This window comes from Arachis duranensis, chromosome 7 (genome assembly GCF_000817695.3).
Source record: "Arachis duranensis cultivar V14167 chromosome 7, aradu.V14167.gnm2.J7QH, whole genome shotgun sequence".
Lineage (NCBI taxonomy): Eukaryota > Viridiplantae > Streptophyta > Magnoliopsida > Fabales > Fabaceae > Arachis > Arachis duranensis.
The window spans coordinates 11578825-11590509 of record NC_029778.3 but is presented as its reverse complement, the minus strand read 5'-3'; the positions used below and the strand labels follow the sequence as shown (position 1 = coordinate 11590509).

General features: G+C 29.5%; 1 protein-coding gene across 1 annotated transcript; it reads left to right on the top strand.

Annotated features, from left to right (window-relative positions):
• The first annotated feature begins 8825 nt into the window (after positions 1 to 8825).
• On the top strand, positions 8826 to 11204 carry LOC107457766 (uncharacterized). Its single transcript, XM_016075940.3, has 5 exons — positions 8826 to 9396; positions 9523 to 9861; positions 9950 to 10292; positions 10381 to 10512; positions 10594 to 11204. Exons 1-5 carry the CDS (start codon positions 9100 to 9102, stop codon positions 10710 to 10712), a joined length of 1230 nt encoding a protein of 409 aa, XP_015931426.1. The 5' UTR covers positions 8826 to 9099; the 3' UTR covers positions 10713 to 11204.
• Positions 11205 to 11685: the final 481 nt, after the last annotated feature.

The following is an 11685-nucleotide window of genomic DNA, read 5'->3' as shown; positions in this document are numbered from 1 at the left end:
TCAACCTACGACTACGTTTTATAAGTGATTTCTATAATACCTAAGGCTACACTTTTTAAATGATGCCACAATTGTGTATCCTTTTCTCTTATAAAAAGGCAACACAGAGAAAAGCGTAGCCTATTCATAGAATAGGCTACGCTTTTCAAATGTAGCTTAAAAAAAGTGTGGCTGAATGAGTATTTTTCTTGTAGTGAACTAAGATTTCTGATAATTGATCCTGAAGAGCAAGGGTGTTTCTGCTAAGAAAATAAAAGATTTATTTAAATTTATCTATTGTCCACTAATAGCATTGTAGGTTTGTAGGATGTCAAAAAATTCTGGCAGATTCTTAAATTAGTCTTGCTAAACAAAAACAAAATCATTTGCAAATAAAAGATAGATAATTGAGGGGCATCTGATATTTATTTTCAGACCATGTATTATGTTATTCTATTTTCTTTAATGGAGTAGAGAAGATAATCCTTCTGCACAAATGAAGAAAATGTACGAAGAGAGGAAATTTTCATATAAAAACCCCTATTAGGTTTAAAAAAATTTATAAGTTGACCTTCTATTAACAAAATATAATACTATCGTGAGACACTTTTGAATCCAAGTGATCCATCTTTTCTGAATCCTAACTTCATAAATAACTCCACTCGACTCTATTATAGTCTTTATTCATATCCAACTTTATTGCCATATCAAAATTAGCAAAGTTTTTATTTTTTCAAAAGTGCATGTATTCTTGGATAATTGTTATTCACTTATAAATGAGAAATTTTAGAGGATGAGTAAGTTTAAGTAACTCGATTATTCAATCAAAATAGAACTGATCCAATCTAATAGATTATAATATCTAATAAGTAATTTGTTATAATCGGATAAAATCTTATTGGAAATTTTATATTTATATTACATATTAATTTCAGTTTTTTGAAAATCAATCCGGCTTAAATATAGGATTATTTTATATATTCAATTAAAAAATTAATTTATAGGGCTATGTTTCAGTTTTGAACAAACTATAGTTCAATATTAGTATACTAATCATGTAGATTAAACAAGCGAAACGTCAATTAAAATTAACGGTGAAAAAATATAATTGTTATATTCATATTTAATTATTTACTCATCAACTTTAAGATATCCAAATTTGAATAAGGCTGAAAAATTTTGATATAAAAATATTATTGAAGATGTGCTCTAAGATGGAATTAGATGGTACTATTCTTAGGTATGATGGGTCTGCTGCTTCTACATTATCTAAGAAGGTTTAATAAATTAAAAAAAATCTTGTGCATTTCACAGAATGCAAAAAAGCATTTTAAAATTTTTTGAAATAATGCATCTGACTTAATGCGAGAACAGTTTTTTTTTTGTAAAATAAAATATTAAACTATTAATTGTGAGAAGCGTCAACGACACCAAGTACGACCTCACCACCGTGAAATGGGATTGTCCTTTTAACATCATCAGTTATTGAGTGCATGTACTCTTCCGTCACATTTTTCTTTACATTCCTCACCAGCTTTAGGACATATCCTCAAGTAAGACCTTCGAACCATTTAATTTATGTGTAGGATTTGTGTAATTTGTGATTTGTTTAATTATTTTATCATCTAAATTTTCGCTACTAAACAAATAATGAGTAGAAGATAAAGGGATGTCAAAAACATAATCTATCCTAAATAAAGTCGATGGTTGTAAAGAAATCATTAAAAAGCTATTATTCTTTTCTAACTCGATAATCAAATTAAAGCACATAAAAAATGAGAATCCTCATGTGATTTTTATTTCTATGCAAGAATCAAAATTTCTGAATTTTAATGGATTATTTTCACATGTTAATGCCCCTCCAAGTGAAAAAGTATCCATAAAAATATAAGCATTTAATATATTAAAAATCTAGAAGATATATAATACTTTTCTCTTTTAAGTAATTCGTATGGATAATAGAGCATGACTAACTCTTAAACACTCATGACAACAAAATTATATACGAAAAGATCTTTTGCTATTGAAAGTTCTAGAAAATACACTGAAGAAACTGTTGAAAACTCTACATATTTGGTGAGAAAGGTTGGCCTTTTCTAAATCTAAAAAAGAGTTAAAAATGTGATGTAATTATATTCATTTTTCATTCTTGATTCCAACGATGTGTGTTGCATTCGCAGCTTTTCGCAGTTTATGTGATGTCAGTGTTATTGTTCGTTTTTTGAAAAAAAATTTAGTCCACTACCAATGTGTTCATCACCAGTTAGAGCCACTTTGATACACATTACTAAAATAAAGCCAATATAAAAAATAGTTTATGTTAGAATGGAGCTTACAACAAAGTTTAAAAAAAATAAAAAAAAAGTTCATCGTTCACGAAAATATTATTATTTTATTATAAATTTAAAAAATACTAAAAAAAGGCTCAAAATTTGAATCACATCAATATACCGCGTAAAAATGTATCATTTGGCTATTTATTTAAAAATAAAAAATGATATCTTAGTATCATGGTTAATTGATGTGTTTTTTCTTATATGAATTTAAAATTTTTTATTTTATTTTAAATAACGAATTCGGACTCTCAAATTTAAAAAATTAGAGGGTCAGATTTTCATAGTGCACAAATTGTAGGGTCCATAGGTATTATAACCAAAGATAGAAATTAAGTTAAATTTTAAAAAGAAGGAAAGAAACCATAACCGCTTGTTTTCTTATGCATGATTGAAACTCCTAAGAAGAAGGCAAATACAGTTAGGTGAACATTTTAGAGAGGCTTCTAACTTGAGATTGAATTTTCTCAGCTATCATCCTCTTCTCTTTGAAGACAAATTGATCTCGAGCTAGTTAGAAGTTTTAGAGAGTGTTCACGAATTGAGAGAAGAGATTATCACTATGTGAGTTTGAGTTAATCTTTCGAAAACTTGCTTTTAACTACTTCCATGAGGCTTGGTCTTGTAGAGACAATAAGACGAAGTGTTGGCTAAACTTTGCCTGAACAGTCAAAGAAGTCGAACACGAGAAAAGCCAGTGATAAAATATTTTGAATATTGTGTACAATGTGGACAACAATTTGAGATTTGGGATAATCTTGAGTGAAGCTTTTTTATATTAGGTAAGCGATTGTGACTTAGGTTTTAGATAAAAAAATTTAATTTTTGGTTGACACTTAATATCCCAAATTGATAACTATAGGTTCTTCTCCTTGAATTTGGTGTCTAAATTTGTTTATACACATGGTAGAAATAGAATGTTAGACTATATCCTGATGAGAATGAATATAACCCATTCTTTTTCTTGTACCAAATTGACTGATCTTTTCTTTGTCTCAAGGGAGTTCTGCAAATAATTCTAGCTTCACTTAATCTGAAATAATTTTTTTTTATCAAGTTATGATTTTAAGTTCTATCTATATTAAATAATTTTTTAACCCATGAATCATGGGTCTTGGTATTTGTATGTAGAAAGGATGAAAGGTGGATAATCTCTAAACTATCTATCTTCTCTGATACTAAGTCTTTCTCTATTTGCAAATAAGAGATAGATGATTGAGAGGCATATGATATTTATTTTCAGACCATGTACTATATTATTCTATTTTCTTTAACGAAACAGAGAAGATAATCCTTCTGCACAAATGAAGAAAAGGTACGGAGAGAAAATTTTCTTATCAGAGCCTCCTGTTAGGTTTAAAAAAACTTATTAGTTGGCCTTCCATTAACAAAATATGATACTATCATGACACTCTTGAATCCAATTGATTTATCTTCTTCCGAATTTTAACTTCATAAATAATTCCGTTTGACTCTATTTTAGCCTTTATTCATATCCAACGTTATTGCCATATCAAAATCACCAAAAAATTGTTTTTTTTCAAAAGTGCATGTATTTATGGATGAATGTTACTCACTTGCTAATGAAAAATTTTAGAGGATAAATAGGTTTAAGTAACTCGATTATTCAACCAAAATAGAATTGATCTAATCTAATAGATTATAAGATCTAACAAGTAATTGTGTATAATCGACTAAAATCTTATTGGAAAAATTATATTTGTATTACATATTAATTCCAGTTTTTCGATAATCAATCCGGCTCAAATATAGGATTATTTTATATATTCAATTAAAAATATAATTCGCAGTGCTATTTTTATAGTTCAATATTAGTACACTAATAATGTAGATTAAACAAGCAAAACGTCAATTAAAATTAATGGTGAAAAAAATGTAATTATTATATTCATATTTAATTATTTACTTATCAACTTTAAGATACCCATGTTTGAATGAGGCTGAAAAATTTTGATATAAAAATATTATTGAAGATGTGCTCTAAGATGGAATTGGATGGTACGGTATTATTCTTAGGTGTGATGGGTCCTCTACTTTTTGCATTGTTTGAGAAGGTTTAATAAATTTAAGAAAATTCTTGTGCATTTCATAAAAAGCAAGAAATCATTTTAAAAAGTTTTGAAATAATGCATCTCATTTAGTGCGAGAACACTTTTCATCTTTTTATAAAATAAAAAAATTAAACGGTTAATTACGAGAAGCGTCAATAACACCAAGTATGACCTCAGTACCATAAAATGGAATTGCCCTTTTAACATCGTCAAATTCGCTATTAAATGTATGTACTCTTCTGTTACATTTTCCTTTATGTTTTTCACTAGTTTTAAGGCATATTCTCAAGTAAGATCTTCGAATTATGTAATTTATTTGCAAAATTTGTGTAATTTGTGATTTATTTAATTATTTTATCATCTAAATCTCTACTATTAAATAAACAATGAGTAGAAAACAAAGGGATGTCAAAAACATTATCCTTTTCTAACTAAAGTCAATTGTAATGAAAACGGATATGTTAAATTTAAATAATAAAAAGTTTTAAACTTCTTAATTTAATCCTATTATTCCAAATCTTATTTGAAGATAAGAAAAATATATAAATCCTTAAATTGATCTGTGTAAGAAATCATTAAAATGCTATTATTTTCTTGTAACTCGATAATCAAATTAAAGTACATAAAAAATGAGGATTGTCATGTGATTTTTATTTCTATGCAAGAATCAAAACTTCTGAATTTGAGTCAATTATTTTCACATGTTAATGCACTCTCTAAAATAAAAAAATTATTCATACAAATATAAGTATTTAATATATTAAAAATCTAGAAGATATGTAATACTTCCTTCTTTTAAGTAATTCATACGGATAACAGAGCATGACTAACTCCTAAACACTCATGAAAATAAAATTATATAGAAAGTATCTTTTGCTAAAAGTTTTAGAAAAACACACTGAAAAAATTGTTGAAATTTCTTTGCAGATTTAGTGTGAAAGGTTAGCCTCTTTTAGATCTAGAAAAGACTTGAAAATGTGATGTGATTCTATTCATTTTTTATTATCGACCCCAACGACGTGTACTGCATTTGTAGCTTCCCGTAGTTTATGTGATGTCAGCGTTATTGTTCGTTTTCTGTAAAAAATCTTGGTCCACTACCAATATATTCATCACCAACTAGAGTCACTCTGATGTACATCACTAAAATCAAACCAATATAAAAAATAATTTTGATTAGAATGGAGCTTACAACAAGGTTTAAAAAAAATAAAAAGAAAAAGCCTATTATTTTTGAAAATATTAATATTTTATTTTAAATTTTAGAAATACTAAAAAAAATTTCAAAATTTGAATCGCATCAATATACCAATGCAAAAATATTTTATTTTATTTTAAATAACAAATTCAGACTTTAGAGGGTTAGATTTTTATGGTGGACAAATCAAAAATTTCAATTTGTAATGAGATCGTTTTTTTTTTCGTTTTCAAACAAATTAAAGGATCCAATTTATATGTTTAAATTTTTTTTTAACACTAAAATATAAATCTAACTCTTAGATTTGTATTTAAAAAAAATTAAAAATTAAAAATTTGATGACATAAAAAAAATTTACAAATCTATCCCTTAGATTTGTGACTTTCACACAAAAAAATACACTAATTCTTTACATTATTTAAAAAATATTACCGAAATCTTAATAATAAAAATAAAAACGGCATCATTTTCCCATAAGACAAAAGAATGGCATATGGATTCAATTTGAGTATTACTATTATTATTTTTAATATAAATATTAATTTTGTGCTCTTATTTTGACAAAAAATATTTGTGTATGTAATTGCCGTAAATTGGAAATTACCTGGAACGACCCCACCAATCAGCATCGGGTGCAGATCTAATCGCTACCTCAAATCATAATAATAACAACAACAATGCTAGGAGTAATTTAAAACAAGAGTCAGAGGCTATTTTAACAACTCCTACTAACAAATTTAAATTTCAAAGTGAATCGAGCCAAACCCCAAGAATTTAACTCAAATCGCAAGTAGAGACAAAAAAAATAATGGTAGAGGGTGGAATTAGGTGACTGAACAGTGAAATATACTGCATACTAATTCCCTCCCCGGTGCACAATTCCAAGACTTGAAATTTGATTTGGGAAAAGTAGAGAAGAAACCTTGCCAAGCAGTACAAGCTGAAGATGTAAGAAATTATATTATATCATACTGAATAAATATAAATTAACAAGAATATAAATCAAGTTTTTTTAAAATAAAAAAGTTAATAAAATAATATTTTAATCACTATTAAATTAAAATAATAAAAGATGATCCAAGTATTATATTACTATTTTATCAGTATTTTATTTTACAGCGTAAACTATTAAAATAATATCAAAACGTTTGTATTGTTGATAAAACGAATCACAAAAAATACTAAGAATAAATAAAATTTTCAAAAGTTTAAAAACACAACAAAAAAAAAATTAAATATTAAATATATATTCTAAAAATATTTTAGATATTAAATTTTGATACAAATTTTTGTAAATATTATTAAAAAATATTTTTATCCTCAAAATTTGATAATTTTTTGTTAAATAAATTTTTTAAAAAATAAATTTTATTGTGAATAATGATATTTTTTGAAAAATAAAAAGAATCTAAAATTTTTTGTGCATTTTTTAAATAGTTATTTATTATCACAAAATTAAATTTAATGAATATAATGTTTACCTATTTATTAGTTTTTTTTGTCATATATTTAAATCATTCAAGAATCATTTTATCAATAGTATCTTTTATAAATTTTTTATGAGCAGTTGAATCTTTTAGAATACTGAATTGATAGTTAATTCTATTTTAAATTTTTATTTTAATAAATATATAAAAACCTCGTAAAAGAAGTTAAAAACCCATCCCATAAATGCCAAATTGCCAATCATATCCGCATATGCTTATGCGAGTAACACCATTTACATATTTAATATTTGGTGAAAATTTAGTTAGAGTTGTTTTTACGTAAAATTAATATTTAAAAGTTATTAAATAATTTAATAAATTTAATTAAATTATCTAATAAATTTTAATTATTTATTTTATATAAAAATAATTACATCTTAATAGAATAATAGTTAAGCTATCGCTTAATTAATGTAGTAGATTATGTTATGTTATCATATTTGAAAAGAAATCTCGTAAAATATTAGACTCTTCACCGTAATTATTACGTCTTTTGCATTAAAAAAAAAATATTACTTCTTTGTTCTTTCTTTATAAAATAAGTATGTTTTTTTTATTTGATTAGCACACGTATTTTAGTTTTTATACTTATTAAAAAATATCGTAGTTACTAGTTAGAGGGACTAATTAACATATTAGTATGGATCTCAGTAGACAAGTGGAAGACGGATCGCATACCAGGACAAATGTCATTTATTTTTTTATATATTTGGTTTAATCTTAGTGTAATACTTAATTATTAAATTTTATGTATTTTTTAAAATTATGAGAACAGTATAATACGCTCTTTGGATTGACAATACGCCTTCCTTATATTGTATATTTTAAATTAAAATATACAATACAAGAAGAACGTATTGCCAATTCAAAGAAGACATATTGTATTGTTTCCACAATTTTAAAAACACCGTAAAATTCAATAATTGAGTATTATACCAAAATTTTTTCAATATACAAAAAAATTAGCTGACAAATGTCCTAAACCACTGGCCCAATATTTCCAGTTGTTAGCAAATTATGAAAAAAAATATTAGAGATCTATTAAAAATTATTATTTTTTATTATTAACATTTTAAAAAATATTATTAAATTATTAAATTAAAAAAATTAAATTCATAATTAAAAATAATAATAAATTTTGATAATTATTTTAATAATTTTATTACATATTTTTTATTTTTCTTACTAATCCCTTTTTTGTCATTTTTTTTAAATTCTATATGAAATTATTAAAATCAATTATTTACATAATACTTTTTCATTTTATATTTTCAATATCTTAGAAGCTTCTACTTAATGAATAAGAAATTTATTTTGTTGACCAATATCATATTCATTATAGCAAAGCTTTTTATTTTATACTATTTTAGTTGAAGGTAAAAATTGGTATGAGAAAATCTTTATAAATAAATTTCAAATATAATTTTATATATCTATCTTATGAATAAAATTCTACATTCTACTGTTACCATGAACTGGAGAAGAAAATATGTGTATCCATGAGATCTCAATAAGCATTTTTCGAAAAATATTTTCTTTAAAAAGAATTCTCCATTTTTGAAGTTTGGATTTTTTCAATGTATAGAAAATTTACAATTAATTTATATTTCTTATTCTATTTCTATTTGTAACACTTGTGAAGAATATCTTAAAATATTTATTAAAAGATTTTTTTAAAAAAAATAATTTTGAACTGTCTCAAAGGGACCCTGAAACCTTAATAAAAGCAACTTGTCTTCAACATTCTATACTCCAACTCACAAACCCCACATACACACACATCTTTCTCTCTCTCTCTCATTTTTTTCTTTTCTTTTCTTTTTAGGGTTCTATCTTTTTCTCTGTGCTCTCTCAACTGGGTCCCACGTTGGCCTGCAAAACACAGCAGTACAGCACACACAGCTGGGTCATTATTAAATCTTCCTCAACCAGCAACTTCAACTTCCTCATTCTCCACAACGGTTCTACACTCCCTTCTCTCCTACACTCTCTCTTCTATCTTTCTTTACACACTTAACTCACCAAAAACCATGGCTAAGGCTTCAGAAGAGGCTGACCTATGGCTTCACCACAACACCACTACTCCTGACTTGGCTCTCACCGAGTTCGGCTTCCCTTCCGAGTTCCCCTATGAGTTCGACTCGTTCGGGTTGGAGCCACTCAGCTCACCGCCTGTGGAGTCCGTCGCCGGTTCCACTGAGACCGAGAGCAGCGACGAGGAGGACTTCTTTGCCGGGTTGACTCGCCGGCTCAGTCAAGCAACTGTTCACGAAACTCGTAACCAGCAACTCAGTAGTGTCCCCATCAGCAACAGTGACAAAGCTGAGGTAAGAAAAAGAAAGGGTTTCTTCGAAGCCTCAAAACGCTGTCGTTTTCTTTGATTGTTTCCTTTTGTTTCCTTTGCAACGAAGCTAACTCTATCACTTTTTTTTGTTTACTTTCCTTTTTGGCAGAGAGAGAAGACGACTCGGGTCCTAGCCGGGTCACCCCAGTCCATACTGAGCGGAATCGGGAGCTGGTCCGGTCGAAGTGCGGGGTCCGGCGACGGAAGCCCTGAAGGCGGATGTTCCCGAGTTTCGTCGCCGTTTTCCGCCGCGAACGACGCCTGGGAGGTTATATCCGCCGCCGCGGGTCAAGTCGCGAGGCTGAAGATGCACGCCGGCAGCCCCACCGCTACAGCCGCAGCGTCGAAGCTCGATTTCCAGACCCGAGGAGTCCTCGGCGGCCTCCCTCACTCAACTGCCTCCTTCGGGAATCCAAATCTTTCTCAGATTTACAACCACGCGCCTCAGGTAACCGTGTAAAGAGTTTGTTACAACTAAAAATCAAAGTTAGTTACAACCGTAAGTTATATCTAACCGATTTAGTTAACTTATCCAGGTTCCGTACCAGACGGTTATGCAGGAGCACTTGTTCAAGCAGCAGTGTAGTTCTGTGTTGGGAAGGCAAGGGAATAATAACAAACCGATTAGCTGGTCGAGTCAGCAGTTACGTGGAGGCGTGAAATGCGTGCGCGTTTTGCCTCAATCTTCTGCATGGCACAATCTGCACCAAGTTAAGAACCACCAGAACCAGCCGCACATAGCGCGTGCCGGATCCGGATCAAGACCCGTTTTTCAATCCGGATCTGGTGCTGGTGGTATTAAAAGGGGTTGTGCTGGCACAGGTGTTTTCTTGCCACGCCAATACGGTGCCCCTCCTCCTGAGACACGCAAGAAAACAAGTAAGAAAAAAACCTTGTTAATTTCTGTATTATTGTCACATTTGTCGGTTTTATTATACTAAACTTGAAGTGTTTTCTTTGTTTATAGGCTGTGCACCTGTTGTGGTCCCAGCAAAGGTTATGCATGCTCTGAACTTTAACAACAATGACCTCAATGTTAACGCTGCTACTACTACTTCCACCCAACAGCAACGATTCACAAGAGCTTTTTCAGACTATGGTGAGTATTTAAATTCAAGTTGAGTTAATTACCTAGCAGTAAGTAGTAACTTTATTTATTATTTTAATTAATTTTTTGTAGATGCGTTGCTGGCAAGGAGAAATGCTCTTCTGATACAGCAGCAGAGACTTGCTGCAGCTTTACGGCGAGAAGAGACAGCTACTTATGAAGCTGCTCTGCCTCAGGAATGGACGTATTGACGTCTCTTCGTAATTTGAATGAAGATTAAAGATTCAGTTTCTCCAATGGGGTGAAGCAGCAATAGGGCAATACTGAAGATGAGAGAATTAGTAAAGTTTTAATATTAGTAGGGTTGTCATAGGGCAGTTGGTATTTTAGGGGTTTTTTTGAGTTTTTTATTAATATAAAGATGTGATTCAAGAATGTGTTTAGGTGAAATAAGATCATCCGGTTTTTGGGGGGAAGATGCAGCTATTCGGGGTCTTTCAAAGATCTTTGATTATTAATTATTAATATTTATTAGTTGTAATAAGTTAAGGGAGGCCCATTTTCTTACCATCTTGTAATATGTTGATGGATGGAAGTGTGTTAGTGGGGTTTGTTAGAAAGTGTTTGAAAAAAATTGCCCATAACTCTTGCTCGTTATTACAGAGTAGTATATGTAATAATAATAATTTATACTATAGTGTGTAGTAAAAGAAGGCTGAGTTTGTGCTTTTTACTGTTTCTCACTAGATATTTGGCTTTATATTTCATTTTCTCACATGAAATTTGTCGTTGTTACATTGCTGTCAATTGTCAAATGTCAATACCATCTCATAACCCCAGTAGCGGGGGCAGCTTAAAATAAAAGAGTGATTACTGATTAAACAGGGTTACGATTATGATGTAAAGTAGAATGGATTAATCAAGAGAGATTTGATTCAGTTGAAAGAGAGTTGCTTGCGGAGTTAGGCACAAGGGATGCAAATGAAATGAATAGGCATGATGGGGTGGGTCTTTTCTGTGATATGAACAGAGGAGAGAGGCAGTGTGTGTTTGAGGTGGTGGGGGACCCATTTCGTCTCGGTTAATACCCAGTCCAGTGCATCTCCCGCTCATTTTTTCTCAAAGAAGCAATCCTCTCCCCAAAAGAGTTGTCATTTTGAAAGTTGTGTGATTTCTGATTTGATTTCGAGCTGTTCCCCTTCTCATTTTGACTTGGTCAAACCT